Source organism: Rhinoraja longicauda, chromosome 23 (genome assembly GCF_053455715.1).
Source record: "Rhinoraja longicauda isolate Sanriku21f chromosome 23, sRhiLon1.1, whole genome shotgun sequence".
NCBI lineage: Eukaryota > Metazoa > Chordata > Chondrichthyes > Rajiformes > Arhynchobatidae > Rhinoraja > Rhinoraja longicauda.
The window spans coordinates 25,619,145-25,635,868 of record NC_135975.1 but is presented as its reverse complement, the minus strand read 5'-3'; the positions used below and the strand labels follow the sequence as shown (position 1 = coordinate 25,635,868).

General features: G+C 38.5%; 1 protein-coding gene across 1 annotated transcript in view; it reads right to left on the bottom strand.

The window, feature by feature from the left end:
• Positions 1-16,724, bottom strand: part of LOC144604949 (mucin-6-like) — a 69,546-nt gene that overhangs the window by 4,476 nt on the left and 48,346 nt on the right. Inside the window, exons 32-47 of the mRNA XM_078419871.1 lie at positions 16,344-16,391; positions 15,879-15,917; positions 15,077-15,124; positions 14,893-14,955; positions 14,433-14,489; positions 12,426-12,470; positions 10,499-10,837; positions 9,839-9,886; positions 9,700-9,738; positions 8,723-8,773; positions 8,570-8,617; positions 8,386-8,448; positions 7,921-7,977; positions 5,913-5,957; positions 4,036-4,324; positions 1,395-1,453 (exon numbers count right to left, since the gene is read on the bottom strand). Coding sequence (XP_078275997.1) covers positions 1,395-1,453; positions 4,036-4,324; positions 5,913-5,957; positions 7,921-7,977; positions 8,386-8,448; positions 8,570-8,617; positions 8,723-8,773; positions 9,700-9,738; positions 9,839-9,886; positions 10,499-10,837; positions 12,426-12,470; positions 14,433-14,489; positions 14,893-14,955; positions 15,077-15,124; positions 15,879-15,917; positions 16,344-16,391 — 1,338 coding nt within the window. The remainder of the gene's footprint in view (positions 1-1,394; positions 1,454-4,035; positions 4,325-5,912; positions 5,958-7,920; positions 7,978-8,385; positions 8,449-8,569; positions 8,618-8,722; positions 8,774-9,699; positions 9,739-9,838; positions 9,887-10,498; positions 10,838-12,425; positions 12,471-14,432; positions 14,490-14,892; positions 14,956-15,076; positions 15,125-15,878; positions 15,918-16,343; positions 16,392-16,724) is intronic.

Sequence of the window (16,724 nt, the reverse complement as noted above, 5' to 3'; positions counted from 1 at the left end):
TTTAGGACCCAAGACAAAATTTAACTGTTTCAGATAATCAGCTGGATTTGTATATCACATTTGGTCTTTAATCTCTCTCCAATATGGTGTCTCAGGTTTCAGTTGTATGCTTACATTTACAAAACCTCTGGTTAGGAAATCTCATCAAACCTTTCTCTTGCAACTTAAAAGCTTAAATAATTTCATTTTTTAAATATTTGTTAATAAAGGTGAATGATCTGAAAAGATATCTTTGGTGCTCTATACAGAAATAATTCCTAATGTTAACGAAGGAAATATCTTTGGTCTGTCCTGTATCATATCACCAACCTCGAGTGAACCCTCAAGACTCTGGAGTAGGATAGAACTCTACTGCGCTGAAATTGAAACAACTGTGGCAAGCCAATAAAGTTCAAGCTTACAGTGCCTAAAAGGATAGTTGCGTTGGAATATCCATTAATTAATATTGAATGAAGGCTTCACCCACCAGTTATGTGACTGGTGGTAAACTCAGTTATGGTTGACTCTGTTATTGTTTCTTCTATAAGTAAAAACATTCATGACCACTACATTAAACTTGATGAAAGGCAGTAGAAAATTAACCCGATAAATGATTGTGTAGAATAATTTCAGCAAATGGCTTCAAAATTATAACCATACTCCATTCAGCAATAAAATTTGCTGGGTGATTTATCTGCATCACAAGTAAACTCTACTTTGAAAAGAACATCGTTTTGTGAGCAAGAGTGTTAACCGCATTTAACATACTGTGATCAGTTGGAACATTCAAGTGTAATGCTGAGAAATTATTGAGAAATTTGAAAATAATTTAGACATGGAAAAATTATTTTCTTCACTGCAGAACCATCACGAGTGGAGATGCGGCAGCAACAAAATAGTATAGTCCTGCACGATTTATTCTCAGTTTTGGTTCCCTCTCAAGACCTCAATACATTTCAGTATGGCGCACCCACCTATTATGGCAATCACCAAAAAATCTACCACTGCACTTTTATTATGAATTACATAGCTTAATTACCCATGAGAGACACTTTATTCAGTCTCACACAGGCTATCTGATTTTAGTAGCCATCATTTAAAGAAGAGGATTCCAATAAATTACTGTAGAAATAAATTTCAGGATCCTTCATTCAACATGTAGACCAATGCTTGTTTTGGAAATTGTAGCGGAAAGGTCAAATTAATAGACTTTTACTGAAGATGAGTGGAAGTTTTAATTGAACAACCAAACCCAACAGCCAGTAAATACATACTAACTGAGGCGATCACTCACCTGTTGCGGATGAAGTGAAATTGAAGAAAGGATGGGAAAGGACTGTGACTGAAAATTATGTCTATGAGCTAGCTGTGATATACAAACCCATGGATTTACATTGAGAGTAGTTATCACTCACCAGTTGTGGGACTAGTGGTCGATTCTGTTGTGGTTGTCGCTGTTGTTGTAGTTTTTTCTGTAAACACATACATACACGGCCTTTACATTCAACTTGAAGAATTACACATTTGAGAGAGTAGTAATAAAATGAACATATATTGCACAAATTAAAAGAAGTTGTGCAATAATATTTCAACATAATCACTGCAAATTTACAGTCCATACGACATTCAGCAGTAATATTTGCATGTGTTTCCACTCCAGCACATACTTTGGGCATTATTGTTGTTCCTTTGCATTGCATTGCATTAAAGCACCATTCTAGTTTGAATCTCAAGACTTTGAAATTCGATAACATCCCATGAACTGCTGAGTTAAAATTGTGGCGCAGCAAAGCAAGAGTGATCAACGTTGTCACAACCTACGAGTGATACTGTAGTTGAGCATATGTGTGTTAAAATGACTGATAAAAGTAATTACTCACCAGTTGGGGGGCTGGTGGTAGACTCAGTTGTCGTTGCCTCTGTTGTTGTTGTTGTTGTTTCTTCTGTAAATAAAACCATTACATTCAATTTGAAGAATGATTCAACTGAGGGCAAGTGGAAGTTGAAATTGAATGACTGAACGTAATGGCTGGTAATAGCCTACTGACAGAGGTGATTACTCACCTGTTGTGGAGGTAGTGGTGCTTGGTGTCACAGTGGTAGTTGTTTCTTCTGGAAAATAATAAAGGCATTACATTGTTTTGCATGAACATAATATATATATGTATTGGGGAGCTTGTGTTACAACGATTTGCAAATGAAAATATCACCACCCACCAGTTGTGGAAGTGGTTGTGGACTTAGTTGTGCTTGTTATTGGAGATGTTTCTTCTAAAGAGAAACAAATTCATGGACAATTAAATCATCCATTTTGAATAGTAGATTTTGAATGACCGACAAATTCAGCCGGTAATTGGACTATTTCAAAAGAGATTCTGTAAAGTGGAGATAAAATCATGGAATTACTTCCCATCTTGCAAAGGACTTACAGCAAGAAATTGTACTAAAGAGTGGTCACAGCTGGAATATAGGGAACACCGTAACCACCGTAATATCTTCACTGTATAAACTAGAAAGCTTAAAAATATTTTCTGAGAAATCTTGTGTTAATTACTGGTATTATTCAGGGTAGTGGGAAGATTTTTCTGTTCTTCGCCATTGGCCACAAGAGATACCGCAGTCACGACAGCACACTCACAAATCTCAAGCAGAATAGCACAGTATTGGCAGTGCTGCACTAACCCTATCCTGCACCAGAGGACCATGAAGACTGAACCTACGGACTGAAATGGGATCATGAACTACTGAGCTGAAATTGCGAAACTTGAAGCAAGGAGAATCAAGAACATGAGTGTGTGATGTATATGAGCTCAGCAGTGTTACAAAAAACAATGAGTGCACATTGAGAGAAGTTATCACTGACCAGTTGTGGGACTGGCGGTAGATTCTGTTGTGGTCGTGGCTGTTGTTGTTCTTTCTACGGTAAACAAATGCAGACATGTCCTTTATATTCAACTTGAAGAATGGCACATTTGAGAGAAGTGACAAAATCAGCATATATTACATAAATGAAAAGAAGTTGTGGAATAACATTTCAACAAAAGTCACTGCAAATTCAACAATGATCAACACGACATTCAGCAGTAACATTTGTATGTGGTTCAACTCCAGCACAAGCTGGACATAGTTTGGTCAATGTTGTCCTTCCTTTAAAATGACTGTTAACAAGTACTGGAGAAGGAGCCACTCACCAGGTGTGGGACTGGTGGTAGACTCAGTTGTGGTGGTCTCTGGTATTGTTGTTTCTTCTGCAAAATAAAACCATTACATTCAACAAAATGTCAGACCCTAATAGCTGGTAATAACACACTGACCGAGACGTTCACTCACCTGTTGTGGAGGTGGTGGTGCTTGGTGTTACCGTGGTAGTTGTTTCTTCTGGAAAATAAGAAAGACATTCAATTTGTTTGGAATGAAAATGATATCTATATGCTAAAACTCTTGTTTGTTTGTTTGTTTGTTTGTTCCTGAACTGCAGCCAAAACGATACAGGATAGCGCGACAATTTTAGGCCCACCTTACTCACCGCCGTCCCGTTGGTGCTAACGGAAGAAGTTTAATTGAAATCGGTGTTATATTTTTAAAGTTATTTTCATTTTAAAGTTTAAATCTATCTCCTATGGAGGGAGGGAGGGAGTGACGGAGGGGATGGGAGGGAGAGAAGGGGTGGGAGGGAGGATAAGGGGTGGGGTTGATGGGGATGGAGTGGAAGGGTGGAGGGGTGAGGAAGGAGGGGAGCAAAGGGGGAGGGGTGGAGGGAGGGGTGGAGGGAGGGGGAGGGAAGGGGGGTGGTGAAGGGGGGAGGGCGAGGGGAGGAAGAGAGAGACGGGGGGGGGAGGGGAGGAGGAGGGGGAAGTGGAGGAGAGGGTGCTGCACTAATGCAGGTAAGTTTTGGGTCCAACGGGTCCACTTGGTCTTGTGTATATGTATAACTTGTGAATTTGTACTCTGGGAGTGCCTGTGTTAAAAATATCTGCAAATTATTATTGAATATATCATCACCTACCAGTTGTGGATGTGGTTGTGGACTCGGTTGTGCTGATGGTTGAGGGTGATGGCTCGCAGCAAACCCTAATTCTGTAGTCACGACAAATGTGGCCTGAAACATATCCAGAGGGTGTGCAGGTCAATCCTACGTCTTTATCGCAGATCACAGCTTCTGCCGATATACTTAGTGGACTGTAAGGATGAGCGGCAACTTGGCACTGAATGTTCGTAATTGTATCAGAAGAGGATGGGCACAATGGAGTGCCATATGAAGCAAACACTTCATGATCATGTGGATTTGATGTTGTTGGATGATGATCATTATACCAACGAGACCATACACCCAAACATTCTGGCACTGTAATGGAAAAGAAAGAAAACATAAGGCAGACTTGTATAAAACAATACAAAGTGGAAAATATAAACATAAATATAAAGAACAAGATTTGAGAAACATGGTTGTGCATCAAAAGGAATCTTCCAAATTACAGTTTAAAAGAAAATGGGAACAGTAAAATGGGAATAATAACAATACGTTTGGAGAACTATTGATTGATCTGAATTTAGAAACAGCTTCAAGTATCAGATAGGGAAACAGTAATTGTCAGTGCAGAACCGGACAATGGGGAAAAAGCATAAAGCACAAATGTGAGATGTCACTTTTCAGGAAGCTGACTGCAGCTGTGCACTAACTATTGCATGATTTTAACAGCCACTTTGATGGGTTGGTCTCAGCATGCTATTGAAGAACATTATTGGAATAGTTACACTGCCTCCCCATATCACCTTTGGACATGCTACGGTATATGGTGAAAAGATATACCCCATATGCAGAAGAAATTAATTGGTGGGCAAGAGGGAAATGGCAAAAAGGTAGCTGCTCCAGGATAATATATGATAAAGGACTAAGTTTGCTGTCAATTCATAAAACAGAATCAAGAGATAAAGCAGGAAAGAGATTATAATGAAAACAAGACCACTCTCAATAAGCTGTGGAAGGCTGTGCCTCGCCTTTGCCTGAAAGCTTGAGAGATCCAAGTTCAATCCTGATATTAGGTACTGTTTGTATGGAATTTACATTGGCTCCCTGTACATCCTTGGGTTCCTCCTGTCACCCAGAGACGTAGATTAATTGGCTATTGTAAATTATCCCTTTGTGGAGGGCATTACCAAAAGAATCAAAGGAGAGTTGATGTGAGAGAGAATCTGTTGTGGAATTACAGGGAAATAAGCAGGGGACATGACATTGCACCGTTGGAAGTTGAAAAGGACCCAATGGGCCAAACAGCCTCCTCCCATGCCCGAATAAAGAGGTTACCTATCATATTCTTATAAAGAAATGTTCAAATTCAGGCATGATGATAAACGTAGCTGCCATTGTGAGCAACCGACCATTTTACTTATGAAAGTAAAAATGGGGAAAAGGGAACAGTAAAGTCTAAGCCAATGTTTGCCCATGGAGAAATTACAAATGTGATTTAGAAAAGTAATGGATTTGTTACTGCCATTGCTGTAAGTATTTATTTTGAAGAAAAATGGAGGCATTCAAACCTGGACCAAATTAATGAATAATTGCTGCCAAGTTCCTCAGGTGGGCAACTTTATCAGTTTGAAGCAAAATACATCAGGAATAATTGATTACAGACATATATAATGGCAATCTAAATAATATTAGGCCAGGCACCTAGAAAGAAGCATGAACAATATTTTGATAGAATCAGCTGGTGCCACCAACATTAAAACCTCCGCTAATTTTAATACATTTTAGTGAAAGAAAATTGTTTCAATTTATCTATTAAAATAATTTGCAACAGTTTGTACTTAATATGTTTGACAATAACCTCCTGTGAGAATATACCAAAAAGGTAGAGATGAAAACAAATGGATTTTCACTGTGATGAGTTGAGGTTGCAAAATAAATATATATTGAAAAAGCCAACACTTACCTGTCGTGGAAGAAATGCTGGTTGATGTCACAGTTGATGTTTCTTCTGGAAAATAACAAACAAATTCAAATCACAAAGTCAACTCAATTCTTATACCACTCCAGCAGATTTCAGACATTAGAAAAATGAAAGCAGAAACTACTGGAAGTACTTGGTAGGTCAAGCAGCATCTGTTAAGAATGAATATTTGAGACTGATTATATTTTATAAGTCCTGGAAAATTTAGAATGAAACAAAATTTATGGTGCAGAGAAACAGGGGAGGATGTGACGGGCTGGAGACCAGGAGAGATTGAGTGACACAAATGGTGACTGAAATATGGAAGGAAAGGATAAGAACAAGGAGTATGCTTGGAAAAAGTGCCACTGCAACGAAACAAATGAAATCTAAAAATTATCGGGAAAGGCAGTGAGTATATAAGAAAAGGGAAGGGAAGGTCCACAGCAGAGTGGAGGGCAAAACAGATTTACTGTAGTATATATTAATTATGAGAATTAAAGTGTCTGTCGTTTAAATGTTCCCCACATTTCCACTCTGTGCCTCTAACACTGTTCCAATAAAGTTCAGTACTCGGTGTAAGTTACAGTGCCTCATCTTCCCACTACGCATATGGCTTTAGGACCCAAGACAAAATTTAACTGTTTCAGATAATCAGCTGGATTTGTATATCACATTTGGTCTTTAATCTCTCTCCAATATGGTGTCTCAGGTTTCAGTTGTATGCTTACATTTACAAAACCTCTGGTTAGGAAATCTCATCAAACCTTTCTCTTGCAACTTAAAAGCTTAAATAATTTCATTTTTTAAATATTTGTTAATAAAGGTGAATGATCTGAAAAGATATCTTTGGTGCTCTATACAGAAATAATTCCTAATGTTAACGAAGGAAATATCTTTGGTCTGTCCTGTATCATATCACCAACCTCGAGTGAACCCTCAAGACTCTGGAGTAGGATAGAACTCTACTGCGCTGAAATTGAAACAACTGTGGCAAGCCAATAAAGTTCAAGCTTACAGTGCCTAAAAGGATAGTTGCCTTGGAATATCCATTAATTAATATTGAATGAAGGCTTCACCCACCAGTTATGTGACTGGTGGTAAACTCAGTTATGGTTGACTCTGTTATTGTTTCTTCTATAAGTAAAAACATTCATGACCACTACATTAAACTTGATGAAAGGCAGTAGAAAATTAACCCGATAAATGATTGTGTAGAATAATTTCAGCAAATGGCTTCAAAATTATAACCATACTCCATTCAGCAATAAAATTTGCTGGGTGATTTATCTGCATCACAAGTAAACTCTACTTTGAAAAGAACATCGTTTTGTGAGCAAGAGTGTTAACCGCATTTAACATACTGTGATCAGTTGGAACATTCAAGTGTAATGCTGAGAAATTATTGAGAAATTTGAAAATAATTTAGACATGGAAAAATTATTTTCTTCACTGCAGAACCATCACGAGTGGAGATGCGGCAGCAACAAAATAGTATAGTCCTGCACGATTTATTCTCAGTTTTGGTTCCCTCTCAAGACCTCAATACATTTCAGTATGGCGCACCCACCTATTATGGCAATCACCAAAAAATCTACCACTGCACTTTTATTATGAATTACATAGCTTAATTACCCATGAGAGACACTTTATTCAGTCTCACACAGGCTATCTGATTTTAGTAGCCATCATTTAAAGGAGAGGATTCCAATAAATTACTGTAGAAATAAATTTCAGGATCCTTCATTCAACATTTAGACCAATGCTTGTTTTGGAAATTGTAGCGGAAAGGTCAAATTAATAGACTTTTACTGAAGATGAGTGGAAGTTTTAATTGAACAACCAAACCCAACAGCCAGTAAATACATACTAACTGAGGCGATCACTCACCTGTTGCGGATGAAGTGAAATTGAAGAAAGGATGGGAAAGGACTGTGACTGAAAATTATGTCTATGAGCTAGCTGTGATATACAAACCCATGGATTTACATTGAGAGTAGTTATCACTCACCAGTTGTGGGACTAGTGGTCGATTCTGTTGTGGTTGTCGCTGTTGTTGTAGTTTTTTCTGTAAACACATACATACACGGCCTTTACATTCAACTTGAAGAATTACACATTTGAGAGAGTAGTAATAAAATGAACATATATTGCACAAATTAAAAGAAGTTGTGCAATAATATTTCAACATAATCACTGCAAATTTACAGTCCATACGACATTCAGCAGTAATATTTGCATGTGTTTCCACTCCAGCACATACTTTGGGCATTATTGTTGTTCCTTTGCATTGCATTGCATTAAAGCACCATTCTAGTTTGAATCTCAAGACTTTGAAATTCGATAACATCCCATGAACTGCTGAGTTAAAATTGTGGCGCAGCAAAGCAAGAGTGATCAACGTTGTCACAACCTACGAGTGATACTGTAGTTGAGCATATGTGTGTTAAAATGACTGATAAAAGTAATTACTCACCAGTTGGGGGGCTGGTGGTAGACTCAGTTGTCGTTGCCTCTGTTGTTGTTGTTGTTGTTTCTTCTGTAAATAAAACCATTACATTCAATTTGAAGAATGATTCAACTGAGGGCAAGTGGAAGTTGAAATTGAATGACTGAACGTAATGGCTGGTAATAGCCTACTGACAGAGGTGATTACTCACCTGTTGTGGAGGTAGTGGTGCTTGGTGTCACAGTGGTAGTTGTTTCTTCTGGAAAATAATAAAGGCATTACATTGTTTTGCATGAACATAATATATATATGTATTGGGGAGCTTGTGTTACAACGATTTGCAAATGAAAATATCACCACCCACCAGTTGTGGAAGTGGTTGTGGACTTAGTTGTGCTTGTTATTGGAGATGTTTCTTCTAAAGAGAAACAAATTCATGGACAATTAAATCATCCATTTTGAATAGTAGATTTTGAATGACCGACAAATTCAGCCGGTAATTGGACTATTTCAAAAGAGATTCTGTAAAGTGGAGATAAAATCATGGAATTACTTCCCATCTTGCAAAGGACTTACAGCAAGAAATTGTACTAAAGAGTGGTCACAGCTGGAATATAGGGAACACCGTAACCTACTTATTCATATCTTCACTGTATAAACTAGAAAGCTTAAAAATATTTTCTGAGAAATCTTGTGTTAATTACTGGTATTATTCAGGGTAGTGGGAAGATTTTTCTGTTCTTCGCCATTGGCCACAAGAGATACCGCAGTCACGACAGCACACTCACAAATCTCAAGCAGAATAGCACAGTATTGGCAGTGCTGCACTAACCCTATCCTGCACCAGAGGACCATCAAGACTGAACCTACGGACTGAAATGGGATCATGAACTACTGAGCTGAAATTGCGAAACTTGAAGCAAGGAGAATCAAGAACATGAGTGTGTGATGTATATGAGCTCAGCAGTGTTACAAAAAACAATGAGTGCACATTGAGAGAAGTTATCACTGACCAGTTTTGGGACTGGCGGTAGATTCTGTTGTGGTCGTGGCTGTTGTTGTTCTTTCTACGGTAAACAAATGCAGACATGTCCTTTATATTCAACTTGAAGAATGGCACATTTGAGAGAAGTGACAAAATCAGCATATATTACATAAATGAAAAGAAGTTGTGGAATAACATTTCAACAAAAGTCACTGCAAATTCAACAATGATCAACACGACATTCAGCAGTAACATTTGTATGTGGTTCAACTCCAGCACAAGCTGGACATAGTTTGGTCAATGTTGTCCTTCCTTTAAAATGACTGTTAACAAGTACTGGAGAAGGAGCCACTCACCAGGTGTGGGACTGGTGGTAGACTCAGTTGTGGTGGTCTCTGGTATTGTTGTTTCTTCTGCAAAATAAAACCATTACATTCAACAAAATGTCAGACCCTAATAGCTGGTAATAACACACTGACCGAGACGTTCACTCACCTGTTGTGGAGGTGGTGGTGCTTGGTGTTACCGTGGTAGTTGTTTCTTCTGGAAAATAAGAAAGACATTCAATTTGTTTGGAATGAAAATGATATCTATATGCTAAAACTCTTGTTTGTTTGTTTGTTTGTTTGTTCCTGAACTGCAGCCAAAACGATACAGGATAGCGCGACAATTTTAGGCCCACCTTACTCACCGCCGTCCCGTTGGTGCTAACGGAAGAAGTTTAATTGAAATCGGTGTTATATTTTTAAAGTTATTTTCATTTTAAAGTTTAAATCTATCTCCTAGGGAGGGAGGGAGGGAGGGAGGGGATGGGAGGGAGAGAAGGGGTGGGAGGGAGGATAAGGGGTGGGGTTGATGGGGATGGAGTGGAAGGGTGGAGGGGTGAGGAAGGAGGGGAGCAAAGGGGGAGGGGTGGAGGGAGGGGGAGGGAAGGGGGGTGGTGAAGGGGGGAGGGCGAGGGGAGGAAGAGAGAGACGGGGGGGGGAGGGGAGGAGGAGGGGGAAGTGGAGGAGAGGGTGCTGCACCAATGCAGGTAAGTTTTGGGTCCAACGGGTCCACTTGGTCTTGTGTATACGTATAACTTGTGAATTTGTACTCTGGGAGTGCCTGTGTTAAAAATATCTGCAAATTATTATTGAATATATCATCACCTACCAGTTGTGGAAGTGGTTGTGGACTCGGTTGTGCTGATGGTTGAGGGTGATGGCTCGCAGCAAACCCTAATTCTGTAGTCACGACAAATGTGGCCTGAAACATATCCAGAGGGTGTGCAGGTCAATCCTACGTCTTTATCGCAGATCACAGCTTCTGCCGATATACTTAGTGGACTGTAAGGATGAGCGGCAACTTGGCACTGAATGTTCGTAATTGTATCAGAAGAGGATGGGCACAATGGAGTGCCATATGAAGCAAACACTTCATGATCATGTGGATTTGACGTTGTTGGATGATGATCATTATACCAACGAGACCATACACCCAAACATTCTGGCACTGTAATGGAAAAGAAAGAAAACATAAGGCAGACTTGTATAAAACAATACAAAGTGGAAAATATAAACATAAATATAAAGAACAAGATTTGAGAAACATGGTTGTGCATCAAAAGGAATCTTCCAAATTACAGTTTAAAAGAAAATGGGAACAGTAAAATGGGAATAATAACAATACGTTTGGAGAACTATTGATTGATCTGAATTTAGAAACAGCTTCAAGTATCAGATAGGGAAACAGTAATTGTCAGTGCAGAACCGGACAATGGGGAAAAAGCATAAAGCACAAATGTGAGATGTCACTTTTCAGGAAGCTGACTGCAGCTGTGCACTAACTATTGCATGATTTTAACAGCCACTTTGATGGGTTGGTCTCAGCATGCTATTGAAGAACATTATTGGAATAGTTACACTGCCTCCCCATATCACCTTTGGACATGCTACGGTATATGGTGAAAAGATATACCCCATATGCAGAAGAAATTAATTGGTGGGCAAGAGGGAAATGGCAAAAAGGTAGCTGCTCCAGGATAATATATGATAAAGGACTAAGTTTGCTGTCAATTCATAAAACAGAATCAAGAGATAAAGCAGGAAAGAGATTATAATGAAAACAAGACCACTCTCAATAAGCTGTGGAAGGCTGTGCCTCGCCTTTGCCTGAAAGCTTGAGAGATCCAAGTTCAATCCTGATATTAGGTACTGTTTGTATGGAATTTACATTGGCTCCCTGTACATCCTTGGGTTCCTCCTGTCACCCAGAGACGTAGATTAATTGGCTATTGTAAATTATCCCTTTGTGGAGGGCATTACCAAAAGAATCAAAGGAGAGTTGATGTGAGAGAGAATCTGTTGTGGAATTACAGGGAAATAAGCAGGGGACATGACATTACACCGTTGGAAGTTGAAAAGGACCCAATGGGCCAAACAGCCTCCTCCCATGCCCGAATAAAGAGGTTACCTATCATATTCTTATAAAGAAATGTTCAAATTCAGGCATGATGATAAAAGTAGCTGCCATTGTGAGCAACCGACCATTTTACTTATGAAAGTAAAAATGGGGAAAAGGGAACAGTAAAGTCTAAGCCAATGTTTGCCCATGGAGAAATTACAAATGTGATTTAGAAAAGTAATGGATTTGTTACTGCCATTGCTGTAAGTATTTATTTTGAAGAAAAATGGAGGCATTCAAACCTGGACCAAATTAATGAATAATTGCTGCCAAGTTCCTCAGGTGGGCAACTTTATCAGTTTGAAGCAAAATACATCAGGAATAATTGATTACAGACATATATAATGGCAATCTAAATAATATTAGGCCAGGCACCTAGAAAGAAGCATGAACAATATTTTGATAGAATCAGCTGGTGCCACCAACATTAAAACCTCCGCTAATTTTAATACATTTTAGTGAAAGAAAATTGTTTCAATTTATCTATTAAAATAATTTGCAACAGTTTGTACTTAATATGTTTGACAATAACCTCCTGTGAGAATATACCAAAAAGGTAGAGAAGAAAACAAATGGATTTTCACTGTGATGAGTTGAGGTTGCAAAATAAATATATATTGAAAAAGCCAACACTTACCTGTCGTGGAAGAAATGCTGGTTGATGTCACAGTTGATGTTTCTTCTGGAAAATAACAAACAAATTCAAATCACAAAGTCAACTCAATTCTTATACCACTCCAGCAGATTTCAGACATTAGAAAAATGAAAGCAGAAACTACTGGAAGTACTTGGTAGGTCAAGCAGCATCTGTTAAGAATGAATATTTGAGACTGATTATATTTTATAAGTCCTGGAAAATTTAGAATGAAACAAAATTTATGGTGCAGAGAAACAGGGGAGGATGTGACGGTCTGGAGACCAGGAGAGATTGAGTGACACAAATGGTGACTGAAATATGGAAGGAAAGGATAAGAACAATGGGTATGCTTGGAAAAAGTGCCACTGCAACGAAACAAATGAAATCTAAAAATTATCGGGAAAGGCAGTGAGTATATAAGAAAAGGGAAGGGAAGGTCCACAGCAGAGTTGAGGGCAAAACAGATTTACTGTAGTATATATTAATTATGAGAATTAAAGTGTCTGTCGTTTAAATGTTCCCCACATTTCCACTCTGTGCCTCTAACACTGTTCCAATAAAGTTCAGTACTCGGTGTAAGTTACAGTGCCTCATCTTCCCACTACGCATATTGCTTTAGGACCCAAGACAAAATTTAACTGTTTCAGATAATCAGCTGGATTTGTATATCACATTTGGTCTTTAATCTCTCTCCAATATGGTGTCTCAGGTTTCAGTTGTATGCTTACATTTACAAAACCTCTGGTTAGGAAATCTCATCAAACCTTTCTCTTGCAACTTAAAAGCTTAAATAATTTCAATTTTTTAATATTTGTTAATAAAGGTGAATGATCTGAAAAGATATCTTTGGTGCTCTATACAGAAATAATTCCTAATGTTAACGAAGGAAATATCTTTGGTCTGTCCTGTATCATATCACCAACCTCGAGTGAACCCTCAAGACTCTGGAGTAGGATAGAACTCTACTGCGCTGAAATTGAAACAACTGTGGCAAGCCAATAAAGTTCAAGCTTACAGTGCCTAAAAGGATAGTTGCCTTGGAATATCCATTAATTAATATTGAATGAAGGCTTCACCCACCAGTTATGTGACTGGTGGTAAACTCAGTTATGGTTGACTCTGTTATTGTTTCTTCTATAAGTAAAAACATTCATGACCACTACATTAAACTTGATGAAAGGCAGTAGAAAATTAACCCGATAAATGATTGTGTAGAATAATTTCAGCAAATGGCTTCAAAATTATAACCATACTCCATTCAGCAATAAAATTTGCTGGGTGATTTATCTGCATCACAAGTAAACTCTACTTTGAAAAGAACATCGTTTTGTGAGCAAGAGTGTTAACCGCATTTAACATACTGTGATCAGTTGGAACATTCAAGTGTAATGCTGAGAAATTATTGAGAAATTTGAAAATAATTTAGACATGGAAAAATTATTTTCTTCACTGCAGAACCATCACGAGTGGAGATGCGGCAGCAACAAAATAGTATAGTCCTGCACGATTTATTCTCAGTTTTGGTTCCCTCTCAAGACCTCAATACATTTCAGTATGGCGCACCCACCTATTATGGCAATCACCATAAAATCTACCACTGCACTTTTATTATGAATTACATAGCTTAATTACCCATGAGAGACGCTTTATTCAGTCTCACACAGGCTATCTGATTTTAGTAGCCATCATTTAAAGAAGAGGATTCCAATAAATTACTGTAGAAATAAATTCAGGATCCTTCATTCAACATTTAGACCAATGCTTGTTTTGGAAATTGTAGCGGAAAGGTCAAATTAATAGACTTTTACTGAAGATGAGTGGAAGTTTTAATTGAACAACCAAACCCAACAGCCAGTAAATACATACTAACTGAGGCGATCACTCACCTGTTGCGGATGAAGTGAAATTGAAGAAAGGATGGGAAAGGACTGTAACTGAAAATTATGTCTATGAGCTAGCTGTGATATACAAACCCATGGATTTACATTGAGAGTAGTTATCACTCACCAGTTGTGGGACTGGTGGTCGATTCTGTTGTGGTTGTCGCTGTTGTTGTAGTTTTTTCTGTAAACACATACATACACGGCCTTTACATTCAACTTGAAGAATTACACATTTGAGAGAGTAGTAATAAAATGAACATATATTGCACAAATTAAAAGAAGTTGTGCAATAATATTTCAACATAATCACTGCAAATTTACAGTCCATACGACATTCAGCAGTAATATTTGCATGTGTTTCCACTCCAGCACATACTTTGGGCATTATTGTTGTTCCTTTGCATTGCATTAAAGCACCATTCTAGTTTGAATCTCAAGACTTTGAAATTCGATAACATCCCATGAACTGCTGAGTTAAAATTGTGGCGCAGCAAAGCAAGAGTGATCAACGTTGTCACAACCTACGAGTGATACTGTAGTTGAGCATATGTGTGTTAAAATGACTGATAAAAGTAATTACTCACCAGTTGGGGGGCTGGTGGTAGACTCAGTTGTCGTTGCCTCTGTTGTTGTTGTTGTTGTTTCTTCTGTAAATAAAACCATTACATTCAATTTGAAGAATGATTCAACTGAGGGCAAGTGGAAGTTGAAATTGAATGACTGAACGTAATGGCTGGTAATAGCCTACTGACAGAGGTGATTACTCACCTGTTGTGGAGGTAGTGGTGCTTGGTGTCACAGTGGTAGTTGTTTCTTCTGGAAAATAATAAAGGCATTACATTGTTTTGCATGAACATAATATATATATGTATTGGGGAGCTTGTGTTACAACGATTTGCAAATGAAAATATCACCACCCACCAGTTGTGGAAGTGGTTGTGGACTTAGTTGTGCTTGTTATTGGAGATGTTTCTTCTAAAGAGAAACAAATTCATGGACAATTAAATCATCCATTTTGAATAGTAGATTTTGAATGACCGACAAATTCAGCCGGTAATTGGACTATTTCAAAAGAGATTCTGTAAAGTGGAGATAAAATCATGGAATTACTTCCCATCTTGCAAAGGACTTACAGCAAGAAATTGTACTAAAGAGTGGTCACAGCTGGAATATAGGGAACACCGTAACCTACTTATTCATATCTTCACTGTATAAACTAGAAAGCTTAAAAATATTTTCTGAGAAATCTTGTGTTAATTACTGGTATTATTCAGGGTAGTGGGAAGATTTTTCTGTTCTTCGCCATTGGCCACAAGAGATACCGCAGTCACGACAGCACACTCACAAATCTCAAGCAGAATAGCACAGTATTGGCAGTGCTGCACTAACCCTATCCTGCACCAGAGGACCATCAAGACTGAACCTACGGACTGAAATGGGATCATGAACTACTGAGCTGAAATTGCGAAACTTGAAGCAAGGAGAATCAAGAACATGAGTGTGTGATGTATATGAGCTCAGCAGTGTTACAAAAAACAATGAGTGCACATTGAGAGAAGTTATCACTGACCAGTTGTGGGACTGGCGGTAGATTCTGTTGTGGTCGTGGCTGTGGTTGTTCTTTCTACGGTAAACAAATGCAGACATGTCCTTTATATTCAACTTGAAGAATGGCACATTTGAGAGGTGACAAAATCAGCATATATTACATAAATGAAAAGAAGTTGTGGAATAACATTTCAACAAAAGTCACTGCAAATTCAACAATGATCAACACGACATTCAGCAGTAACATTTGTATGTGGTTCAACTCCAGCACAAGCTGGACATAGTTTGGTCAATGTTGTCCTTCCTTTAAAATGACTGTTAACAAGTACTGGAGAAGGAGCCACTCACTAGGTGTGGGACTGGTGGTAGACTCAGTTGTGGTGGTCTCTGGTATTGTTGTTTCTTCTGCAAAATAAAACCATTACATTCAACAAAATGTCAGACCCTAATAGCTGGTAATAACACACTGACCGAGACGTTCACTCACCTGTTGTGGAGGTGGTGGTGCTTGGTGTTACCGTGGTAGTTGTTTCTTCTGGAAAATAAGAAAGACATTCAATTTGTTTGGAATGAAAATGATATCTATATGCTAAAACTCTTGTTTGTTTGTTTGTTTGTTTGTTCCTGAACTGCAGCCAAAACGATACAGGATAGCGCGACAAATTTAGGCCCACCTTACTCACCGCCGTCCCGTTGGTGCTAACGGAAGAAGTTTAATTGAAATCGGTGTTATATTTTTAAAGTTATTTTCATTTTAAAGTTTAAATCTATCTCCTAGGGAGGGAGGGAGGGAGGGAGGGGATGGGAGGGAGAGAAGGGGTGGGAGGGAGGATAAGGGGTGGGGTTGATGGGGATGGAGTGGAAGGGT